Source organism: Urtica dioica, chromosome 12 (genome assembly GCF_054948205.1).
Source record: "Urtica dioica subsp. dioica isolate 48M chromosome 12, U.dioica_male_clone48M_v1_H2, whole genome shotgun sequence".
Classification (NCBI taxonomy): Eukaryota; Viridiplantae; Streptophyta; class Magnoliopsida; order Rosales; family Urticaceae; genus Urtica; species Urtica dioica.
In genome coordinates this window covers 21,627,889-21,653,654 of record NC_142767.1, presented here as the reverse complement: position 1 = coordinate 21,653,654, position 25,766 = coordinate 21,627,889, and the positions used below count along the sequence as shown (strand labels likewise).

General features: G+C 38.3%; 3 protein-coding genes and 3 pseudogenes across 3 annotated transcripts; 2 read left to right on the top strand and 4 right to left on the bottom strand.

Annotated features, from left to right (window-relative positions):
- Positions 1 to 2,151: 2,151 nt before the first annotated feature.
- Positions 2,152 to 3,532, bottom strand: LOC149380330 (rust resistance kinase Lr10 pseudogene; annotated as a pseudogene).
- Positions 3,533 to 6,444: 2,912 nt separating this feature from the next.
- On the bottom strand, positions 6,445 to 6,756 carry LOC149380329 (senescence-specific cysteine protease SAG39 pseudogene; annotated as a pseudogene).
- A 2,152-nt stretch (positions 6,757 to 8,908) lies between these two features.
- On the top strand, positions 8,909 to 10,621 carry LOC149380328 (rust resistance kinase Lr10-like). The gene is made up of 2 exons (XM_089604134.1): positions 8,909 to 8,968; positions 9,439 to 10,621. Exons 1-2 carry the CDS (start codon positions 8,909 to 8,911, stop codon positions 10,429 to 10,431), a joined length of 1,053 nt encoding a protein of 350 aa, XP_089460260.1. The 3' UTR covers positions 10,432 to 10,621.
- A 2,903-nt stretch (positions 10,622 to 13,524) lies between these two features.
- Positions 13,525 to 15,523, bottom strand: LOC149380327 (rust resistance kinase Lr10-like; annotated as a pseudogene).
- Positions 15,524 to 18,583: 3,060 nt separating this feature from the next.
- LOC149380326 (uncharacterized) lies at positions 18,584 to 19,036 on the bottom strand. Its single transcript, XM_089604133.1, has one exon. The coding sequence runs from the start codon at positions 19,034 to 19,036 to the stop codon at positions 18,584 to 18,586; it is 453 nt and encodes a 150-aa protein (XP_089460259.1).
- A 628-nt stretch (positions 19,037 to 19,664) lies between these two features.
- Positions 19,665 to 24,902, top strand: LOC149380325 (rust resistance kinase Lr10-like). Its single transcript, XM_089604132.1, has 7 exons — positions 19,665 to 20,340; positions 20,542 to 21,326; positions 21,819 to 21,842; positions 21,886 to 21,988; positions 22,152 to 22,248; positions 22,319 to 22,453; positions 24,686 to 24,902. The coding sequence occupies exons 1-7, from the start codon at positions 19,665 to 19,667 to the stop codon at positions 24,900 to 24,902; spliced, it is 2,037 nt and encodes a 678-aa protein (XP_089460258.1).
- Positions 24,903 to 25,766: the final 864 nt, after the last annotated feature.

The following is a 25,766-nucleotide window of genomic DNA, read 5'->3' as shown; positions in this document are numbered from 1 at the left end:
TCATCATACTCAGATTCAAGCATTTCTATGACTCTTCCCATCGAAGGCCGGTCATTGGGATTGAGCTGTTATGGCCACGAGACGATCGCTGCGGAGCTTTCCTTTGAATACAGAGCCATAGCCTCCCTGGCCGAGTTGGGTCTTGAAATTTTGAGTCATCTTCTTGATGTCAAAATAGAAGTATTTTATGGGCACGAGGTTGTTGTGTCTTCCTAGGAATTCTTCGATGGAGTTGTAAATCGATAGATGTCGCCGATGCCATTTATAGACCACCAACGCCACCACAAATGGAGTTCCAAATATGAATTTAATAGCTAGTACTAAAAGAAACATTATTGGTCTACATTATTGTAAACGTATAAGCATTATTTGACATATTAAGCCAATTTTGTTGTATGACACAAAGAACTAATTAATGATCTAAAATTTTTAAAATCTTACATGCGAGGGTTAATTCGTGCAAGAGAATAGGAATGACCTGAGGGATCATAGAAACTTCGGTGTCGCTAGTTTCATGGCAACTGTAAGAATAAAAATTGACAGTGGAAATGTAATGAATTTGAGTTTTCAAGGAAGAAAGGGATTTCAATAAAAGAAAAAGCACTTATTTATAAAGACAATGCCATAGACGATATCGGCATCATACAAGAGTCACCCCGTTAACAACCAAGCGCAAGCTGATTGCGAATATCAAATCATAAATACCCAAACAAGTTTTTAAGGTCAGTTTTTGGTTCTTGTCGTTTGCCATTGGTGTGTTTATCTTGTCGTTTGTCGTTACTGTCGTTTTTAATTTGTTGTTTGCCATTGATGTCGTTTTACTTTAATAGTTTTCCTTTGATGTCGTTTATCTATGATGTCGTTTTTCTTTGCTGTTGATGTCGTTTTTTATTGTCGCCGTCGTTTTTATTTTATCGTTTATGCGATTTTCATTTGTATTTGCTTTTGATGTCGTTTTTCTTTGCTGTTGATTTCGTTTTATTGTCGTCGTCGTTTTTATCTTGTCGTTTGTCGTTCATTCGATTTTCATTTGTCGTTTGCCTTTGATGTCGTTTTTCTTTTCTCATTAGTTTATCTTGATACCGTTTTTCTATGCTGTTGATGTCGTTTTGAAACTTGTCGTTTGTCGTTTTTTTCTTAGCATTTGATGTCGTTTTGAATTGTCGTTTGTCGTTTGCTTTTGATGTGTGTGTTTATTTTTGGTTTTTGTTGAGTTGTCGTTTCTTAATTATTTTATTTATTTTTCAGATTTTAGTCAACTTATATATACTGGAAAACTTACACTCTTTTTTTTTTTTTAATTTTTTTTTTCCTCGGCGGCTAGGCAAAACCCTAAGCAAAACCTTGAGTGGCTAGGCGAACTCAGCCGTCGGAGAATGGGAATACGGCGTTCTTTCGAAATGATTTCCTCTCTGAATCGTCAATGCAAGTGATGAGCATTGGACAGAGCATTCCCAGCGCCGCGAGAAGGTTCTTGCATTCTTGGTATCATCGAAAATTCCGTGCCAATTGAATGGTTCCAAGATGCGGTGAAAATGGTCCGCCGATCCGATTCTCCTTCGGACTCACGGTTCTTGTTCGAGCTGTCTTGCAACGGGAATCATACGGTTATCATATGTTTCCAGAGTCGGTAAAATTCTTTGCAACCAAAATTAATTACAAGTCTAGACAGATCGATGTTTACGACCCCAATAATTGTCTAGTGAGCCAAGTTTTGAAAATCCACGGATTCTCAAATTCGCCATTTTATTATGTAAATCATAAAGTAGACAGCTCAAGTTTTTTTCAAATGTTCCACCACATCAGAGAATGGTGTTTTTAATTACCGTTGTCTATCTTGTGCTGGCCGGGCTACCAAATTTTTGCCGTTTCATCGGATTCAAATATTGAATACTTGTCTTCTTGACTTCATTTCTCTCTAAACGGGAGGAGCAGTTGTTGACCAGATCATTTACTGGCTGGTTTTTTAAAAACCACTTACACAAATCTCACACAAAATTTAATATTATTAAGAAGATGAGAGGAAGAGAACAAAAACAGAGACACAAAACACCAATTCATCTTCCAATTTATGGAAAAAGAAAGAGAGATATTATACAATATCCATCTTCGGAATAGAAGAAAAAAAAATACATCATTCATCAATATTTCTTATATTGTGAGAGTGGTTTTATCACTTGATGATGGACTGTCGAGATCTCGCACTACAAAATTATCTTGTTGCGGACAATAAGAAGGCTTTGGCGGAAACGGCAAGTCATCATTCTCAGATTCAAGTATTTCTATGACTCTTCCCATCGAAGGACGATCGCTAGGATTCAGCTGTATGCACCATAATGCCACTGTAATCATCTTCTTTATCCTCTCCGAGTCCTCTTCAGATATATCATCCTCCACATGCACTGCGTTCTTTCCTCTGCTCAGTTGCTCATACACCCAAGAAGGATAGTATATTTGGCTTGAATTCTCAGCACTCGCATTCAAATTCTTCCTCCGACTCGCCATCTCCATCAACAACATACCGAAACTGTATACATCGGCTTTGTAAGACACTCCACCAATGTTTTTGTAAAACAGTTCGGGTGCTATGTACCCTAATGTTCCTCTCGCGGCCGTCATAGACACAAAGTTGTTCTCCAAAGGGCACAATCTTGCCAACCCGAAATCAGAAACCTTCGGAGTGAAATCCTCGTCGAGAAGGATGTTGTGAGGTTTGATATCGAAATGCAAGATCTGCATGCAACACCCTCGGTGTAGATATTCGATACCACGAGCCACTCCCAGCGAGATCTTATATAACTCCATGCAAGTTAACGATCTTTCATTTCCGGGTTTGGAGAAAATATAGCTATCTAGAGAGCCGTTAGGCATAAAATCGTAGACTAAGGCGTGATTTGAGCCCTTGACGCAGTAACCGACGAGCCGTACGACGTTGACATGATGAATCCTTCCGATCGTAGCAACTTCGCTGATGAAATCTTGTCCGTTGGTTTTGGCTGACTTGCTAAGAATCTTGACGGCCACAAGACGGTCGCTGCGGAGCTTTCCTTTGAACACCGAGCCATAGCCTCCCTGGCCGAGTTTGGTCTTGAAATTCTGAGTCATCTTCTTGATGTCGGAGTAGGAGTATCTTATGGGCACAAGGTTGTTGTGTCTTTCAAGGAACTCTTCGATGGAGCTGTATGTCGAGAGATGTCGTCGACGCCATTTGTAGATCAGAAACGCGATCACAAATGGAGTTCCACATAGGAATTTAATAATGATTGCCATAAAGTAAATGAGAGGACCTGCATTGTTGGAAAATGGCAAACGTACAAGTATTATTATTTTTAAAAAAAGAAACTGCGGGACGTTTTATTGAAACTGGCAAAGCCAAAAAAGGAAATAATTATAATGATCTACAACCTTGAATTCTTACCGCCATCAAAATGAAATTGCATTAAGGATACAAGAACAGAAATGACTGGAGGGAAGGTATTAGCTTAGTGAATCAAAGAAGAGGAATGCATAGTAGAGCATATTAAATTGAGTTTTCATGAAGAAAAAAAAACGGGATTTCATTAAAAAGGAAACGTACTTACCAAGTCTCAAAATTTTCAAGAGGAGATCTGCATTATATCAGAGGCATGAACAACACGATGTTAACTAAAAAGTCATATCCGAAGCTAGCATTAACTCGGCATCAACCAAATAATAGTAGGAGTTGCTGGAACGACGGTCTTTGTTGCAATAAGAAGCGAATTCTACATAAAGAGAGGAATTCACTCTTTTATTGCATTTTAAAACCACCACCCACGTCGAAATATATTCAGACGGCCCGGGATTATTCGGCTGCCAGATGCTGAAGTTGCTGGTCACATATTCAGACCACTATTCGGATAATCAGCGTCCACTATTCGGATCGTGTAGTTGTTGTAATTTATGGCCCGCACATAATGTCTTATACTTCCAAAGTACAGCACAGTTGAGACGTTATTCTCGCAAGAAAGCTCGTATCGTGAATCACCGCAGTGTTTTGGGTCGCTTTTGAGTCGGAGAGGATGAGATATGTTGGCGATGCTTCCGCAAGAAGAAGGCAGACAAGGTCGGCCATGGAACGGCGCACGGGTTTCAAACGGAAACCGAGCACAGGTTGTCGCGAGCGACGATAGTAGACAAAAAAGCACGACCAGCCATAACAGTGTTTTCATTCTTAAGCTTTCCTTCTGTGTTTTTTTTATTCGCCAAATTAAGATATATGCTGACTAACAACTCGGCCAATTAAATAAAGGAATATATGGAGACCAAAGATAAAATCTGAATGTATTATTCACTTCGAAAAGTCAAGGAACAAAAGACCCGGACTGAAACAAATAACAAGGAAATATCTCAGAAAGTATAAATTAATAAGCTGTGCAATTATCAATCCGCTTTGGTTCTGTATGTATTGACTTTTGAGCTCTAGTAAAAAAACTATTTTGCGTGTTTATTGTGCCAAAATTTACTTGCTAATTTTCATAAATTGCGACTAAAAGGTTTCCAGTTACTAATTATATACAAGGCAGTGCTTTCCAATTGCGTCAACGGGTAAATTCGACTGAAAATTTTCGGTTCAAAACCATCTGGTAAAAAAAGCACAAATAGTAAAATTGCCAAAATTGTCGCGAAAATTTAATTAAAAATTCATGACACTCATTATTAACCATTAGCTTTTTATCCAAGAACTCTTATTTTGTTTATTTTCATATATTAAAAAAGCGAGATAAATAAATTATCAAAAATTAGATAAGTGTTTCCCTAATATATGATAAGTGCGATTTATTCACACTTATCACGATTATTTAATACAAGAATCAACACGTGTTATTAAGTTATTTGATAGTTTTTAGTGTTTTTCAGGTATGAGAGAGCAAAAGAGGATTGTAGTAGATTATTTTTCTGGGTCGTAGAAACATGTGATGAGTATGTGTATTAATTGGAGGTAATTAGTTATATCTATTGAGATTAGAATAGGAATACCTTTCATGTCTCTCATTTGACTTGGATAGGACTAACTTTGAACACATAATTTTTTGGTTTTTATAAATTTTTGTAAACTCTCTCCTAGATACTCCTAGACCTAGTTTGCCCCAAACCAAAACTGCTTCTCAATGTGAGTTATTAAGCTTAATACTTGGTATCAAGAACCAATAATAATAAATAATTCCCTCAGTGAGAAAAGTAACGATCAAGCTAACTCCATTGACGTGGTCAAATTACAGTTCAAGTGGAAATTTCACTGAAAGTATAAATTAATAAGTTGTGGTACAAAAATAGCATTAAACACCTTTTGGAAAAATGATGCATCGGAGATGTTGTGGTCCACGTGTGTTAGAGATTTTGCAACTTATTAGATTATATTGACTTTGAATATTCAAAGTCAGCTCACCCTGTGATTGTCAGTCCAGAACCAAGGCCCCACAAGAAATATCGGACCAGCTGATCAAATTGGAAATTCCGATCCGATTAGTTTCATAAGTCTTTTTAACATATTTTTAAGGAATTTGGTGTCTCAGTTCTAATTAACTTACACTCATGTTACGGTCTTACAAGCTCTCGGCGTTCTTCGCCTTATTCATAGTTCAAGTTGGAGCCGGTGAAAACAGCCCACGGATTCTTATTCATCGAATAGATCCTCATCGCTCCGGCGCCACAACGGAGTATCTCTTTGCGTCGTCGTCCTCCGTCAAGCCTCCGGCGTCGGTTGAATCCAGTCCTGATTGATTTTTTTTTTTGGGGGGCTCTCACGACGAAGAAGGGGATTCGCCATTAAAGCTCTTTTGGAGTTTTTTTTTTGAGCCATAGAACAGCTCCGAACCATGGCTTCGTTCACGTTGTTTAAAGCTTTGTCGTTTGAACAATATTAGAAAAGCATTCAATCATGCTTTAATCACTTTGCTTCGTTCAAGAAGAATTAGATGTATATGTTTCTTGCCAGTTACTTGCATGAAGAATATATTTTCGTTCGTCGTTTTTTTTTTTTATCGGCATTTTAGATCTCAATCTCGTCTCTCAATCGGTAGTTTCTTTTTCTCCTGTGTATGTTCTGTTGTTTGAGGTTATGTATGTTACTGTCGTTTTCTAATTTATGATTTTTTCAATTATATTGTCGTTTAGAGTTTTACTGTCATTTGATTATATTGTCGTTTGGAATTATTATATTGTCGTTTGATTACATTGTCGTTTTTAACTATGTTGTCGTTTTAATAAACGTTTGATTATATTGTCGTTTCTAATTATATGTCGTTTAATTATGATGTCGTTCCAATTATATTCTGCTTTCCCATTAAGCTGTCGTTTTTAAATATATTGTGGTTCGCAATTATGATGTCGTTTTAAGTTATATTGTCGTTTGAAATTATACTGTCGTTTCCTATTATACTGTCGTTTTTCAATTAATATAGTCGTTATATCTGTCGTTTCCTGTTACGCCTTGGTGCCGTCCTCGGTGGCGCCATAGCCGACTACGAGGACTCCGTGGTTGCGACTCGTCCCACAACTTCCGGACAACACTCCTCCGTCGTAGAGCTGGAAAGTAGAGGCGTCCACAGCCACTGACACGGGCTGCTCTGACACTGCCCTCATCAGAGACTCCTCGTCCGTGGGAACGTCTTCGTATCCTGTGATCTGGGCCGCGGAGCTCGCTTCAAGACAAGACCCTCCCTCCCTCGCCTCATACGGATATTGATCTTCACTTGCTATGCCGTTGGCTTCTATGTACTTGAATGCGCTGTCCATGACTCCGCCATTGCACCCCTTGTTGCCGTCTGTCGCACAATCCACAAGTTGTTGCTCCGACAACGACACCAGATTCCCGCCCTTTATTTTCGTGATTCCCTCCACGGCTCCCGTGGCGGAAAATGCCCAACAACTCCCTATGCAAACATCATTTAAACGTAAGACTATGTAAAACTTATTTTTATCTTTGATAAAAACTATTGAATGTTATGGATCAAAAAATTTATTCCTTTATTATGCAAAGAATCAAGATGCGGTGCAAATGGACCGCCGATCGGATTTCCCTTCGGACTCAAGGGAAGTAATGATCGCTGCGGATTCCCGGGATTCGACCTGTCCTGCAACGGCACTCACACGGCTATCGAGTTTCCAGAGTCGGTTAACTTTTTTGTAAGCAAAATTAATTACAAGTCTAGAGAGATCGATGTTTACGACCCCAACAACTGTCTAGTGGGTAAAATTTTATTGACATATATGACAATGATGAATCTTTTTTTATGCATGTCATGCTTTACCATACATAAAATGGATGCGGATTCGCAACAATTCATTTTCTCCATGTTATACTTTTTTTTTTTGTTGGCTTGCTAGTACTAGTTGGTGGTACTGGAATTCCTCGAACCTTACATTTATGTGTTTATTCGCACAGTTAATCATATGCACAAAACACTAGTCCGATAAAATTACCGTAAATAGTAATTTTTTTTAAAACCGTTAGATTATTATTTTTTTCAATTATATAATAGGAAAAATGGTATGAACTAGCCAATCTCAAATTATTGCTTTTGCGAAATAGCCATAATTTCATTTGTTTGGTAAAATAGCCATCTTTCAAAAACTTTAACCAGATGATTGAATTGGCTTCGTCCTCATCGACGGAATCGGCTTCACTCTCGCCGCCGGGGGAATCGACTTCGTCCTCATCGGCGGAATCGGCTTCGTCCTCCTCGACCACCACTCCCTCCGCGATCTCGCCGCCCTCGCCGTCTCCGTCATCGCCGCCTCCGGTGACGACGTTGCTCGGAGAATCGTCTTTGAAGAAGACGCCCTAAGACCGTCGAGTCTTCTCCCGCAGCGATCCGGTTTCGCCGCCGCCGTCGGAGCGATCGGGAACATCGCGAGCGTCGAGGACGCAAGAATCGCGTCGCCGAAGAAGGAGATGTTTCGGTTCTGCTTCAGATCCTCGATTTCCAGATTGTCATTAAATTTAATCCTGCCTCGATTAATTTTAATTCAGCCGTCATAAACCTTAAATTATGTCTTTATAGTTCGTTGGGATTAAATTTAATCCAACCTAGATTAATCTTACTATGACTAGTTTGCTTATAGTTGACAAACTATGGCTATTTTACAAAAGCTTAAGTTCTATTTGGCTATATAGTCGCTTGACCTAATATTGTAAACAATATACAAAATTTAAATTAAGTCCAATACAATAAAAAAAAATAAAAAATTATGTAAATATCAAGAAAAGTTATTAATTACAACTTAAAAAAAATATTATCGTGATAAATGTTTTAACCATATTAGTCTTGCGATTGGTTTTTAAAAAATAATACTACATATAATTTCTCCAATTATTAATAGTTTGCTAGACTAGACCTTACTTAGTTTACTAGTTTCTTATAACTATATGCTCAAGTACCCAAATTTAAATAAAAATCTAAGACGAACGAGAAAAAGCGAGAGTTTGGGTTTTAGTTGTTTTACCGAGCAGCCTGGCTGGCAGGGGAACCAAATGGGCCTTATTAGAAGTTGGCCCAACATTGATCATGAATGGCAACATGCCAAGATCTACTTCATAATCATAATATCATCATCACATTGAACCCATATTACAATCTAATAAAGTGAAAGGTAAGACTACTTTCCCATATTACAATCTAATACTCTGCTTTGATTTTTATGTTATTACAAGCATGTCTATTGTGTTTTTTTTACAAAGATATCTATAATTAGTTAATTTTCCTTGAAAGAAAAAAATCTTAATTATGTGAGAAAAGAAAAAATATATTTATTGTTGTGTTTTATAAATTTGACAGCTTGGGAGGCTATCGTTGCAGCTGTCGGCGTTGCTACTCTCTTAGCAGTGCTAGTTGTAGCATTTCGGGTTTATAACTCTGACAGAAATGCAAGAGAGATTCAATGCAAAATGGAGAGATTTCTGAATGACTACGAAGCTCAAAAGCCCAGCAGATATTCATACAATGATGTTAGATTGAACTCACGCAAACGAGCGAACAGATTTCGTGCGATGCAAGCAATCAAAGAAACTAAGAACACAAGATTTGTTTACGAGGTTCAGCTTTCGCTTACGTCCCCGGAACTCCTCAACCGGTAGTTCAGTTTGCACTATATCAGATAATCACAATACACCCTCAAAACGCTCACAAAACCCAGAGTACAAGAGAATCACTCAAACCCAGTAAATCAACTCGATCAATCCCTGAATTAATCCCAAATTCCAGATCGTGTTTCCCAAGTGTTTGTTCCCAGTGTTTCCCAATTATCCCAACCCTGATTTCAGATCGCAAACGATTAGAGTGTACAAGAGAAAACGATTTCAACTAACTAACTGCTATTCCAAACGCTAACATATATAGACACCGCAGAACAATCTCAGCCGTTCAAGCTGCTTCCTGCATTATCTGTGCGCCACGTCGGATAAGAAGATAAAGTTAGTTTGCTGACGTGTTGGTGCTGACTTCAACAAATGATATTAAGCTGATCACAGAGCAGTTCAAGGAAAAGCTCGGCGAAGGAGCATATGGAACGGTGTTTAAAGGAAAACTCTCGGATTCCTTTTTCGTGGCCGTGAAAGTGCTAAACACCTCTAAAGGCGACGGTGAAGAGTTCATAAACGAAGTGGGTACGATCGGTCAAATCCACCATGTCAACGTGGTTCGCTTGGTCGGATATTGTGCCGATGGATCTAGAAGAGCTCTCGTCTACGAGTTCTTGCCTAACGGCTCTCTCCAACACTTCATATCTTCTCCGGACGCCGAACGCTTTCTCGGGTGGAAAAAACTCCAAGACATTTCAATGGGAATCGCAAAAGGGGTCGAGTATCTCCACCAAGGTTGCGACCAACGAATCCTTCACTTCGACATCAAGCCTCACAATGTACTTCTCGACCAAAACTTCACTCCAAAAATCTCTGATTTCGGTCTCGCAAAGCTTTGCTCCAAGGATCAGAGTCTGGTGTCGATGAGCACGGCTCGAGGGACGATGGGCTACATCGCTCCCGAGGTTTTCTCGAGAAACTTTGGGAACGTTTCGTACAAATCTGACGTTTACAGTTTCGGAATGGTGTTGCTCGAGATGGTCGGAGGAAGGAGGACCAGCGACGAGAACGACAAGACTCAGATTTACTATCCGGAATGGATCTACAATCTTCTAGAAGAAGGAGACGATTTTCGTATCAGCATCCGAGAAGAGGAAGATTGTGCGATAGCGAAGAGATTGGCGATCGTGGGGCTGTGGTGCATTCAGTGGGACCCGGCAAACCGTCCTTCCATGAAAAATGTGGTTCATATGCTTCAAGGAGGAGATGCCTTGTTGAGCACACCACCGAACCCTTTCATTGCCGCCGGTTCAACAAAAACTACAGTTGATAACAAGCCTAAAAGGCGAATCAGGAATTTAGAACTAGAAGCCATAGCTGAATTAGAATAATTAGTTTGTTTTATGTGCATATGATCTGTAATGGTTTAATCTAGTTTTTGTGAAATTTAATATCCTTGTATATTGTGAAACAATAGGACAGTTTGACTAACTCAAACAGAGTTAGCTTGGTTATTCAGCTTGGAGTTCCAATATTTTCCTTTTAGCTTCCCTATATTTGTTTGGGCTCCAAAGTCCGAACTATATCTCAAAAGTCAACATTACTATTATGTTATTTATGTAGATCTGAATCGTTTAGAAAAACAAACCTGAATAACCAATCGTTCATTGAAACCAAAGGTTAACGAGCACAAACCAAAGAGTTACAAATTTTTTTTTTCTTCTCAATACCATGGATTAAAGCGTTCATCAAAGGTTAACGAGCACAAACCTGTTTTAAAACCATTACTATTATGATGGTTGTTGCAATAAGGATCTGTATAACCATAGGAATTCACTTTTTTTTTTTTTTTTTTTTTTGGGTTTTAAAACCATCACAGTACTAGTCATTGAGAGAGATTTCAAATGCCGATAGTCCTGCCAATGCTGAAGTAACCGATAAACAATTTTTATTGTGTAATTATTGTAATTAATTGCCTCGACATTGAATCTAATGGTACCAGAGTAAAATAGTATAGAGTCGTTTTTCTCGCAAGAAAGCTCGTATATTGGATCCCTATAATGTTTTGGGTTGCTTTTGAGTCGCAGAAGATAGGTTATGCTGACAATGCTTACATGAAGAAGACGAACAACATTGGCCCGGATCGGAAGATATAATAGCTGTTAATATTTTAATTTAATTAAAACCTAATGTATTCAACTAAAAAGATCAAGTCATAAATACCCAAACGTTGATTTTTTTTTTTTTTTTAAGAACGTTGATTATTTTTTTCTCCTTCACAAAAGTTTTTAAGGTCGTTTGTCATTGGTGTTGTTTTTTATCGTCGTTTGTCGTAACTGTCGTTTTTAATTTGTTGTTTACCATTGATGTCGTTTTACTTTAATCATTTACCTTTGATGTCGTTTTTATTTGCTGTTGAAGTTTTTTTGTCGTCGTCGTTTTTTGTCTTGTCGTTTGTCGCGTATGCGATTTTCATTTGTCGTTTGCCTTTGATGTCGTTTTTCTTTTCCTTTGATGTTTATCGTGATGTCGTTTTTCCTTTGATTTTGATGTCGTTTTGTAGCTTGTCGTTTGTCGTTTTTTCTTTGCATTAAATGTCGTTTTAAATTGTTTGCTTTCATATTTATTTTTCGTTGAGTTGTCGTTTCTTATTTTTTCAGATTTTAGTCAACTAATATATACTGGAAAATTTGAGTCTTTTTTTTTCCTCGGCGGCCTGAGAAAATATTATCAGCCTCCGGAGAACGGGAACACCGGTGTTCTTTCGGAACGATTTCCTCTCTGAATCGTCAATGCAAGTGATGAGCAACACGAAAACGGAATTGACAATCTATACCTCGACATGAACCAAACGATCTCTTCTGAACTTTTTGTCTCACCGGTCAAAGTTTCTTGTGTTCCACACAGGAAGCTCCGAAGAGCTACGACGAGGTATTCGAATCAATCTTCCTGTGCATCAAAAATTTAATCAGGTGGAAGAAGAAGAGGACATAATGGCTCTTAGGATGCCAATTCAGCGTCAAACTAACAGCAATCTAGTAAGAGAATAAGGGCTCCATGACTTTTGATAGTCTTACTTCTCAAATGAATGCAAGCAAATGTATTCCATCAAGTATGCCCTGCTTTAATTATTTATCTAACCTCATAATCGCCATTATTACTTTTCACATTGTTGAATAAAGGAATTTATATAAAATGTATTTTCAGGGGAAAAAAAAGTCTGGACATTGGACAGAGCATTCCCAGCTCCGCGAGAAGGTTCTTGCATTCTCAGTATCATCGGAAATTCCGTGCCAATTGAATGGTTCCAAGATCTCTTGACTAGAGATGCAGTAGAATCGATTTGTCTTCTTTATGGCTTCTTGTTCGTTCACGGTTCTTGGTGAAAACAAATGCAAAGAATCAAGATGCTATGAAAATGGCCCGCCGATCCAAATTTAACAAATTCATCAATAAATATTTTCTCATACTATTATAATGAGTAGTGTTATTTATTTAGTACAAGAATTATAAGTAAAGTGTAGAATTCTCATTGTGGGCCCAGGAATCCCTCGATCCGCCCGATATGCGGTGGTGATGAGTAGTGTTGTACCAACGGAGGTCAACCGTGGACCTTAGCTCATCCGTGACCCCACAACCGCGGTGGTGATGAGTCTTATCCAAAGATAGTTTTGGGAGAGAGCCGACGGCTTCCCAAGCCCGACGACAACGGTTGTGCAATATGTTTGTCGGAGTATTGGCCCAAGGAAACACTAAAAACCATACCCGAGTGTAAACATTGCTTCCATTCGGATTGCATCGATGGTTGGCTCAGATTAAATGCCTCTTGTCCCATTTGTAGAAAAACCCCTCCGTGGTTGGGACAAGAACAAGCTTGATGAGATATTGAATGCCTTTTTCTCCAAGCAATATAGGTTTTTGTTTTTTTTGTAACATATTAGTACACCTAGCAATATACCTTTTTCCCTTGTAACAATCCCAAACGTTTTGGTTTTATAGAAAATAAATATTCCAGGGGAGATGTTTGAGAGGAGTGGTGAAAACTTTTTTTTTTTTAAGAGAAATGAAAAAAATATATAAAAAAGCGGGGGAAAAGAAAACTTGAATGGACGGATTGAATAAGATGGAAGATAAATACATGTAATTGAAAGAATTTTACACTTATATAAAACTATGTTGTTTGGTATCAATAAATATAAATAGAATAATGCCAATTGTTCGGAGGAGTGTAGGTTTATTCAAAATCCCCTTAATCGGAATATTGTTATTTTTCGGCCCCAAATCGGTATTGAAATCTGTTTTGGAACTATTCATGAAACATGAAATTCAGGTATGCTCACAGTTTATTTTTAGAGTGTATTTTAGTTTTATTTATAATCATTTATTGAGCAGTACAGGAATTAACGGGAACAAAGAGTTTCCAACCTTTTATAACATCTCACCTAATCTTGAATTGTAAGAAGTAGAAGAAGAAAAATAAAACAGAGGCACAAAACACTTATTTTTTTATTTCTATTTTTTGATCAAACACAAAACACTTATTCATCTTCCAAAATTAGAGAGAAAGTAAATCACAGAGTATTCATCATCATAATAAGGAGAAATATATAACATGACATCAGTACTTATGATGTTGTGACAGTGATTTCACTTGATAAAGAACCTTCAGGATCTTGCGGTACAAAACTATCTTGTTGCGGACAATAAGAAGGCTTTGGCGGAAACGGCAGGTCATCATTCTCAGATTCAAGCATTTCTATGACTCTTCCCATCGAAGGTCGGTCATCAGGATTCAGCTGTATGCACCATAATGCCACTGTAATCATCTTCTTTATCCACTCCGAGTCCTCTTCAGATATATCATCCTCCACAGGCACTGCGTTCTTTCCTCTGCTCAGTTGCTCATACACCCAAGAAGGATAGTATATTTGGCTTGAATTCTCGGCAATGGCATTCAAATTCTTCCTCCGACTCGCCATCTCCATCAACAACATACCGAAACTGTATACATCGGCTTTGTAAGACACTCCACCGATGTTTTTGTAAAACAGTTCGGGTGCTATGTACCCTAATGTTCCTCTCGCGGCCGTCATAGACACAAAGTTGTTCTCCAAAGGGCACAATCTTGCCAACCCGAAATCAGAAACCTTCGGAGTGAAATCCTCGTCGAGAAGGATGTTGTGAGGTTTGATATCGAAATGCAAGATCTGCATGCAACACCCTCGGTGTAGATATTCGATGCCACGTGCCACTCCCAGCGAGATCTTATATAACTCCATGCTTTGATCTTTCATTTCCGGGTTTAGAGGAAATGAATTTGTCAAGAGAGCCGTTAGGCATGAAATCGTAGACTAGGGCATGGTTTGAGCCCTGGATGCAGTAACCGATAAGCCGTACGACATTGACATGATGAATCCTTCCGATCGTAGCAACTTCGCTGATGAAATCTTGTCCGTTGGTTTTGGCTGACTTGCTGAGAATCTTGACGGCCACAAGACGGTCGCTGCGGAGCTTTCCTTTGAACACCGAGCCGTAGCCTCCCTGGCCGAGTTTGGTCTTGAAATTCTGAGTCATCTTCTTGATATCGGTGTAGGAATATCTTATGGGCACGAGGTTGTTGTGTCTTTCAAGGAACTCTTCGATGGAGCTGTACGTCGAGAGATGTCGTCGACGCCATTTGTAGATCAGAAACGCGATCACAAATGGAGCTACAAATAGGTATCTAGAAACGGCTACCGTAACGTCAAAACCTGCATTTTTGGAAAATGGCAAACGTACAAGTATTATAATTTTTAAAAAGAAACTGCGGGACGTTTTATTGAAACTGGCAAAGCCAAAAAAGGAATAATTAATGATCTACAATCTTAAATTCTTACTGCTAACAATAGGAAAAGGCATTAAGGATGCAAGAACAGAAATGGCTGGAGGGAGGAAATACGTTACGATGACATATAGTACACTGGCAGCTGTAAAAATAGAAAAGACGGAGGGAAGGTATTAGCTTAGTGAATCAAAGAAGAGGAATGCATAGTAGAGCATATTAAATTGAGTTTTCATGAAGAAAAAAAAAACGGGATTTCATTAAAAAGGAAACGTACTTACCAAGATCCAAAATTATCGAGAGGAGATCTGCATTATATCAGAGGCATGAACAACACGACGTTAACTAAAAAGTCAGTGAGAATAGTACAAAACGAAATGGGAATTACTTTAACAAGAACATCTTACAGGAATGACATCGAATGCCGTTGGAGTCTGTGATGTAGTAGCGACTCGGAACCCAGGTAAGCTCAAAGCCAAGGGCAAGCTGATTGCGAATATCCGAAGCATTCTTGTTGAACCAATCAGATGATACGAGAGCCTTCTGCTCTGTACTGCAAGACATCTCCATATCCGAAGCTCTCATTGATTTGGCATCAACCAAGTAATAATAAAAGTCACTAGAATGACTGTATTCGCAATAAGAAGCGATTTCTTTATAAAGAGAGGAATTCACACACTTGACATTAAGGTCTGTTGGATTGGAATCCTCGAGGTACAGAGTTACGACCACGACCTCCTCGATAACCACCACGATTGAATCCATATCCTCTTCCACTGTTCTGTTGATTGCCATGGAATTGACCTCCTCCATTAAAGTGCTGTCTCTGACCTTGATAACTTCCTGAACCTCCTCATCTTCGATCGTTGAAGGAGTTCATCGCCGTGTAGTTCACAGACATCGGCGAATTTTTCTGTTGAGGCAGATCTACATCAGCATTCTTCCTCTCAATTCTTGCCTCTTGAGAGAGAAGAAGTGCCTCAATTTGATCAACAGAAAAATCTTCAGTCCTTGTAAGAGTAGAGACTATGAACGTCTCATATTCATCTGGTACACTAGGACAAAAATCGTCATCCGGTGCGACGATTGTCGCACCGAATACTTCATATGTCGCACCTAAAAGTTTATTAGGTGCGACATTAGGTGCGACGACGTCGCACCGGATAACCCGTAGCAAAAGGCATTGGGTGCGACATGTCGCACCTAATAAGTACACCTTTAGGTGCAACACTTTCAGGTGTGACAATGTCGCACCTAATGCCTAAGCTATTTTCCTGCCAAATTTATTAAAATTGGCGGGTATATTCATATCAGGTGCGACAATGTCGTACCTAATACCCTTCCCGCCATTATATTCGGTGCGACATGTCGCACCGAATATGTTATTTTAATTTAAAAAAATTCACAAAATTATAAATTAGAAAATAAAATCAAAATTCATCTATAATTAAATAAAAATTAATTAACAACATGTGTAAATTAGAAATGAAAATAAAATTCTTTATTAAAAATACAAATCTGATTCCAAACAGGGATAACGAAGATTGGATTTCTGGAAATATTTCTTAATCAAGTCTGCCTTACAAAGTCTGAAATGCAGCCTTAAATACACAACAAAAGAAACCCAACAGTTGGGGAAAACCAAAAGACAACAACCGAAATTAAACACGAAATTAAACACATAATTAACACAAAACATTAAACGCGAATTAAGTGCAGTAAATGACATTTTAAGGAGCCGAAAAATTGTTGCCGACAGACTCGAAAAGCGTTCCATGTAGATAACGTCCGTAGCTTCGAAACGAATGGCGCCAATAGCAAAACTAATGCTCTAGTCAACCGGTGCGCCCCCTCAAAGTCGCGCGTGCTTGGACCGTTTCTCAAATTGTTCCAAAATGTCAAAGCGTGTTCGATGTGCAATTTAAAAAATTTCAATTTCAATTAAGTTAACTAATTAAATCACATAAACATTTCAATTTCAATTCAAATAATTACGATAATCTAAAACTAAACTAAATTAAACATTTCAATTCAACTTAACTAACGTAATTACTAAGTAACAATCACATAAATATTTCAATTCAAATAATTACGATAATCTAAAACTAAACTAAATTAAACATTCCAATTCAACTTCACATAAACTTAACGAATTAACCTCACCAATCCAAAATCTCACAAATCCAAAATCTCTAACCAATCTAATCAAAACATGATTTTTAATCCTTACCCAAGCATTAAGAACCTCACGTTTAAAAAAAAAAATCAAATCCAAAATCAATTCCTAAACCACATGGCCAACAAAACAAATTCCGAGACCAAAACATCAATGAGGGGAACCCATACCTCGTCGCGGGGGTCGGGCTCAGCTGAGGCGCGCGGCTCGGGTCGGGTACGCGTCGGTTGGGGCGGGGGGCTGGTGCAGGCGGCGGGGCGGGGGAGGCTGGTCACGGTCGGCGGGGAGCGGGGCTGGCTGAGAGAGAGAGAGAGAGAGACAGAGTGAGATTGAGAGACGGTGAGACAGAGAGAGAGGGGGGGACGTACCGGAGCGAGCGGGGGGCTGGTCCAGGCGGCGGGACGGGGCAGGCTGGTCACGGCCGGCGGGGCGCGGGCGGGGCGGGGGGCTGGCTGAGAGAGAGAGCGACAGAGTGAGATTGAGAGACGGTGAGACAGAGAGAGAGAGAGGGGACGTACCAGAGAGAGAGTCGGATCGCGAGAGACGAGGCGTGGGGTTGAGAGAGACGAGTCAAGGTCGAGTTGCAGAGAAGCTCGGGTTGAGAGAAGAGTGAATGAGTGAAAGAGAAGAAGAGGCTCGGGTTTAAAAACCCTAAGACTATTGGGTGCGACATTGTCGCACCTAATAATCAGATTAGGTGCGACATTGTCGCACCCAATATGAAATCCCAGATCCAAAAAATTTCGGAGGGATTTGGCGGACAACTTTAAATTTAAAACCCATTGCGTGCGACATTTGTCGCACCTAAAGGTATTATATGTCGCACCTAAAGGTATTAGGTGCGCCAATTTCATATTAGGTGCGACAATGTCGCACCGAATAACACTAAACATTAGCGAAATTTTTAGTCACCCGGATGAGTATCCGGTGCGACATGTCGCACCGAATATGGGCTTAGGTGCGACATTTAGGTGCGACATGTCGCACCTAATACCCTTCCGCACCAGAAATGTGAATTTGTAGTAGTGGTAATCCCTCACAAATCACATCAACATGCTCTTTTGCTGAGAAATTTTCTCCAACCAGAAGAAGAAGATCCACTAGGTTCCTGATCTTCAGCAGGTACTCGTTCATCGTCATATCAATCTTTTTTGTTTTCCTCAGTTGAGTTTTGAACTGAGAGACCTTGGCTCTAATTTGTTGTGCGAAATATACCTCAAGAGTCTTCCAGATCTGCGCTGATGAGTCGCAGTTCACCATTCGAGATAAAACTCCTTCAGTCATGGACGATAGAAGCCAAGACACCAGCAATTGGTCTTGCCTCTCCCAAAGACGAAACACAGGATTTCATTTAAAAGACAAGTACTTACTAACATCGAAAATCTGACTAACGAGATCTGCGTGATACAAGAAACACGAATGTCACGCCGTTAAGTAAAAGAGAATAGTGTAAGGCGAAATGGAATTAATTTAACGAGAATATCTTACACATTGAAGGACTACATCGAATCTTGTTGGAATCTCCAGTGTTGCAGCCACGCAGAACCTAGGTAAGCTCAAAGCCAAGCGCAATCTGTTTGCGAAAATCCGAAGCGTTCTTGTCGATCAACCAATCAGATGACAGCAGAGCTTTCTGCTCTGTACTGCATTGCAATTCCATATCCGAAGCTCTCATTGATTTGGCATCAACCAAATAAAAATAAGAGTTACTAGAATCATGGTGTTTGCAATAAGAAGCGAATTCTATATAAAGAGAGGAATTCACTCTTGTTTCGCATTTTAAAACCATCACACTCGCTGCGATGTAGTTGCTGAAGTTGCTGGTCCAATCAGACGGGTAACGAGGGAAAGAAGAACAGTTATCTTTCTGATAATCAGCATCCACTATTCTGTAATTTATTGCCTGCACATAGTGTCTTATACTTAACGCAGTAGAGATGTTATTCTCACAAGAGGATGAGTTATGTTTGCGAAGCTTCCGCAAGAAGAAGATGGACATCGTTGGCCATGGAACGGTGCACTGGTTGTTGCGAGCGTCGATAGTCGACAAAAAAACATGATAAACCATAACAGTGTTTTCATTCTTAAGCTTTCCTGTTTTTTTTCTTCTTCTTCTTCTAAATAAGGTATATGCGGACCAAGTATCAACTTGTGGTCAATAACTTGTGGTTTTCAAATATAGAGATATTATGATATCTTTTAGTTTGAAAAGATTGTTATTATCAATCCGTTTTCACTATGTAGGTATTGAGTTTTGGGGTCGATATATTGAAAAACTAGTTTTGACTAGTTGACGTTTTTATTGAGACAAAAATTAGTTACTAATAATAATAAATTGGCGACTTAAAGTTTTCGAGCTACAAATATGAAAGGCAGTGATTTTTAGTCACACTCCCTTCCAATACGAGGTTGTAGGTTCAAACTCACTTTGTCGGAATTGACCAGTCAAACAAACGAAATGTTAAATGATAAATGTAATTACTTAGACTGATAATGTATAAATATTTGAGAAAATAGACTCAGTAATGTAAGAGTTGTTAAGGATATTGACTTTGAATATTTCAAAGTCATCTCACCATGTGCAACTTATTTTGCAACTTAGTTGCGTTGACACAAAACCAGTTATCATGAGTTGGTCGTACAAGCTCTTGGCGTTCTTGGTATTGTTCATCTTCGAAGTTGTAGCCGGTGAAAACAAGTGCAAAGGATCAAGATGCGGTGAAAATGGTCCGCCGATCCGATTTCCCTTCGGACTCAAGGGAAGTAATGATCGCTGCGGATTCCCGGGATTCGAGCTGTCCTGCAACGGCACTCACACGGTTATCGAGCTTCCACAGTCGGTTAACTTTTTTGTAAGCAAAATTAATTACAAGTCTAGAGAGATCGATGTTTACGACCCCAACAACTGTCTAGTGGGCCAACTTCTAAAAATCCACGGATTCTCGAACTCGCCATTTTATTATGTAAATCGTAAAACACGAGACTATAGTTTTTTCAATTGTTCATCAACATCAGAGGATTCCGGTTATAAATATTGTCTTTCTGGCCCGGGCTACCAAATTCTTGGCGTTCGATCCGACGGAGGGATTTACTATTTGCCCCTAAATTGTACAAGGATGTATAACACACCTATGCCTACGACTACGTACTATGATATATCAAGCTATAATGACAAAAATAATCTTCGTTTAAATTGGCTTGAACCAACCTGTGGTCATTGTAAAGCCAACAGAAGGATTTGTTTACTGAAGGGCAATTCCACCAAAGTACAGACCCACTGTTATATCCCTAATAAAGTGAAAGGTAAGACTACTTTCCCATATTACAATCTAATACTCTGCTTTTGATTTTTATGTTATTACAAGCATGCCTATTGTGTTTGTTTTTACAAAGATATATATAATTAGTTAATTTTACTTTTATGTGCTATGCAAAGAAAAAAAAAACTTAATTATATGAGAAAAGAAAAAAAATATTTACTGTTGTCCTTTATAAATTTGACAGCTTGGGAGGCTATCGTTGTGGCTATCGGCGTTGCTACTCTTTTAGCAGTGCTAGTTGGAGCATTTCGGGTTTATAACTCTGACAGAAATGCAAGAGAGATTCAACGCAAAATGGAGAGATTTCTGAATGACTACGAAGCTCAAAGGCCCAGCAGATATTCATACAATGATATTAAGCTGATCACAGAGCAGTTCAAGGAAAAGCTCGGCGAAGGAGCATATGGAACGGTGTTTAAAGGAAAACTCTCGGATTCCTTTTTCGTGGCTGTGAAAGTGCTAAACACCTCTAAAGGCGACGGTGAAGAGTTCATAAACGAAGTGGGTACGATCGGTCAAATCCACCATGTCAACGTGGTTCGCTTGGTCGGATATTGTGCCGATGGATCTAGAAGAGCTCTCGTGTACGAGTTCTTGCCCAACGGCTCGCTCCAACACTTCATATCTTCTCCGGACGCCGAACGCTTTCTCGGCTGGAAAAAACTCCAAGACATTTCAATGGGAATCGCAAAAGGGGTCGAGTATCTCCACCAAGGTTGCGACCAACGAATCCTTCACTTCGACATCAAGCCTCACAATGTACTTCTCGACCAAAACTTCACTCCAAAAATCTCCGATTTCGGTCTCGCAAAGCTTTGCTCCAAGGATCAGAGTCTGGTGTCGATGAGCACAGCTCGAGGGACGATGGGCTACATCGCTCCCGAGGTTTTCTCGAGAAACTTTGGGAACGTTTCGTACAAATCTGATGTTTACAGTTTATCTATGATGTCGTTTTTCTTTGCTGTTGAAGTTATTTTTTTGTCGTCGTCGTTTTTTGTCTTGTTGTTTGTCGCTTATGCGATTTCCATTTGTCGTTTGCCTTTGATGTCGTTTTTCTTTTCCTTTGATGCTTATCGTGATATCGTTTTTCCTTTGATTTTGATGTCGTTTGTAACTTGTCGTTTGTCGTTTTTGCATCAAATGATGTTTTAAATTGTCGTTTGCTTTTATATTTATTTTTCATTGAGTTGTCGTTTCTTATTATTTCAGATTTTAGTCAACTAATATATACTGGAAAACTTGTCTATTTTTTTTTTGTTTTCCTCGGCGGCCTGAGAAAATATTATCAGCCTCCGGAGAACGGGAACACCGGTGTTCTTTTGGAACGATTTCCTCTCTGAATCGTCAATGCAAGTGATGAGCAACACGAAAACGGAATTGTCAATCTATACTGGACATGAACCAAACGATCTCTTCTGAACTTTTTGTCTCACCGGTCAAAGTTTCTTGTGTTCCACACAGGAAGCTCCGAAGAGCTACGACGAGGTATTCGAATCAATCTTCCTGTGCATCAAAAATTTGCGGATAGGAGTCTCAGATCTCGATGCAACCTAATCAGGTGGAAGAAGAAGAGGATATAATGGCTCTTAGGATGACAATTCAGCGTCACACTAACAGCAAATCTAGTAAGAGTAAAGGGGCTCGATGACTTTTGATAGTCTTACTTCTCAAATGAATGCAAGCAAATGTATTCCATCAAGTATGTCCTGCTTTAATTATTTATCTAACCTCATAATCGCCATTATTTCTTTTCACATTGTTGAATAAAGAAATTTATATAAAATGTATTTTCAGGGAAATTAGATTCTGGGACATTGGACAGAGCATTCCCAGCTCCGCGTGAAGGTTCTTGCTTTCTTGGTATCATCGAAAATTCCGTGCCCATTGAATGGTTCCAAGATCTCTTGACTAGAGATGCAGTAGAATCGATTTGTCTTCTTTATGGCTTCTTGTTCGTTCAGGTTCTTGGTGAAAACAAATGCAAAGAATCAAGATGCTGTGAAAATGGTCCGCCGATCCGATTCTCCTTCGGACTCGCGGTTCTTGTTCGAGCTGTCTTGCAACGGGAATCATACGGTTAACATATTGTATCCAGAGTCAGTAAAATTCTTTGTAACCAAAATTAATTACAAGTCTAGACAGATCGATGTTTACGACCCCAATAATTGTCTAGTGAGCCTAGTTTTGAAAAACCACGGATTCTCAAACTCGCCATTTTATTATGTAAATCATAAAGTAGACAGCTCAAGTTTTTTCAAATGTTCCACAAAATCAGAGAATGGTGTTTTTAATTACCGTTGTATATCTTGTGCTGGCCGGGCTACCAAATTTTTGCAGTTTCATCGAATTCAAATATTGAATACTTGCCTTTAACGGGAGGAGCAGTTGTTGACCAGATCATTTACTGGCTGGTTTTTTAAAAACCACTTACACAAATCTCGCACAAAATTAAATCCATAACATAGTTAATAAGGAGCCCCTCTCCTTCAACTTCCATCCTGGAGCCGCCACGTGGCGCCGCCAGGCGGCGACACGTGACGGTTTTTTTTTTTTTTTTTTCGCCACTTGGCCTTTGATTTTTTTTTTTTTTTCAGCCCTTGTCCTTTATTTATTTTATTTTATTTTTTTCCAACCCTTGGCTTTTGATTTTTTTTTTCAACACTTATCCTTAAAAAAAAAAATTTCCTCCCTAATCAACATATTTTGTATAATTTTTTTCCCTCCATCTCTCATCGATATATTTTGTATAATTTTTTTATGTATATTATAATCATAATTACTAGTACTATATTAATAACATACATTATGTATATGTTTTTATATATATATATATATATATATATATATATATTATTTGAAAAACTATGTCGTATTAATATTATACGTAGATTTTATATTAATATAGATATAAGAAACTTTTTAAATTTCTATTTCTCTATATTTTTTTTTATTTATTTTATCAAAATTTAACTTCACTTGTTATTTAACTAAATTTTTTTTTTCTCATAATACTTTTAAGAAATTTGACAGGTAAAAAAACATGTAGTATTTTGAAAAACTTTGAATCATGAAAGAGTTTTTTTCCCTACCTTTCGTTATTTTAAAAAAAACATTGACAACAATTTTGCTAAATTTAATTTAATACGATTAAAAATCTTCACCTTACTTTATTTTCCTTATTTTTATTTTCCACATTTTGTTTAAAAACAATCATGATTTTTCTAACTCGCGCAACGCGCGTTGTTAGAACTAGTAATATTAAGAAGATGAGAGGAAAAGAACAAAAACAGAGACACAACACACCAATTCATCTTCCAATTTAAGGAGAAAGAGAGGAAAAACACAGAGATAGATATCATACAATATCCATCTTCGGAATAGAAGGAAAAAAACACATCATACATCAATATTTCTTATAATGCAAGAGTGGTTTTATCACTTGATGATGGACTGACGACTGATAATTCTATGTTATTGAATGGAAAATAAGGACACGACAAGTGTATGGAGAGTAAAATAATAAAAATGACACTGATATTTCAAAGGAGGATCGAGGACCACATACATAACATGACATAGCGAAGACTTAAACAAAACTCTAGCTTGAATCATGATCTCTACTCTATAGCGAGTCTCCCACCTCTTATTCTAAATGACATAAGATAAGTCAACCAATCAATAACGATATCTTGAGAACCCTCCTACAACGTAAAATAAAATCTGGAGGAAAATATGCACTTCGAAAAATAAGTCGGTGAATAAGTACACGAGACAAAACAAGAGGGACCAAGCTTACTCCATTGACTTGGTCAAATTATAACAAGGCCTCAAGCTTATAGGTCTATGTAAAATATATATTACTCCATTGACTTGTGTTTACAATTTTCTCTGATGCTCTGCAAAGAATATCGGAACAAATAATATTTGTCTTTTCTTCAACTTTCCGTGTTATTTTGTGCACAGAAGACAAGTTTGGCTAAGTCAAACGAAGTTAGCTTGGTCATTCACAGTAGGCAAGAGAATGAGTTTTAAAAGAGCTGCATGGCAAAATTAATTATATTAAGAAGATGAGAAGAAGCTAATGCAAAACAGACACACAAAACACTAATTCATCTTCCAATTTAAAGACAACGGAAATAGCAGAGATAAAGATATATATATATATATATATATATATATATATATTATATATCTTCAGCATAAGATGAAAAACATTACACGACATCAAAATGTATGATTGTACGGAAATGGTTTGATGCACAATTGGAATCTTGCGATACAAAACTATCTTGTTGCGGACAATAAGAAGGCTTTGGTGGAAATGGCAGATCATCATCCTCAGATTCAAGCATTTCTATGACACTTCCCATCGAAGGCCGGTCATTGGGATTGAGCTGTTATGGCCACGAGACGATCGCTGCGGAGCTTTCCTTTGAATACAGAGCCATAGCCTCCCTGGCCGAGTTTGGTCTTGAAATTTTGAGTCATCTTCTTGATGTCGAAATAGAAGTATTTTATGGGCACGAGGTTGTTGTGTCTTCCTAGGAATTCTTCGATGGAGTTGTAAATCGATAGATGTCGCCGATGCCATTTATAGACCACCAACGCCACCACAAATGGAGTTCCAAATACGAATTTAATAGCTAGTACTAAAAGAAACATTATTGGTCTACATTATAGGAAAATTGTAAACGTATAAGCATTATTTGACATATTAAGCCAATTTTGTTGTGTGACACAAAGAACTAATTAATGATCTAAAATTTTTAAAATCTTACATGCGAGGGTTAATTCGTGCAAGAGAATAGGAATGACCTGAGGGATCATAGAAACTTCGATGTCGCTAGTTTCATAGCAACTGTAAGAATAAAAATTGACAGTGGAAATGTAATGAATTTGAGTTTTCAAGAAAGAAAGGGATTTCAATAAAAGAAAAAGCACTTATTTATAAAGACAATGCCATAGACGATATCGGCATCATACAAGAGTCACCCCGTTAACAACCAAGCGCAAGCTGATTGCGAATATCAAATCATAAATACCCAAACAAGTTTTTAAGGTCAGTTTTTGGTTCTTGTCGTTTGCCATTGGTGTGTTTATCTTGTCGTTTGTCGTTACTGTCGTTTTTAATTTGTTGTTTGCCATTGATGTCGTTTTACTTTAATAGTTTTCCTTTGATGTCGTTTATCTATGATGTCGTTTTTCTTTGCTGTTGATGTCGTTTTTTTACTGTCGCCGTCGTTTTTATTTTATCGTTTATGCGATTTTCATTTGTATTTGCCTTTGATGTCGTTTTTCTTTGCTGTTGATTTCGTTTTATTGTCGTCGTCGTTTTTATCTTGTCGTTTGTCGTTCATTCGATTTTCATTTGTCGTTTGCCTTTGATGTCGTTTTTCTTTTCTCGTTAGT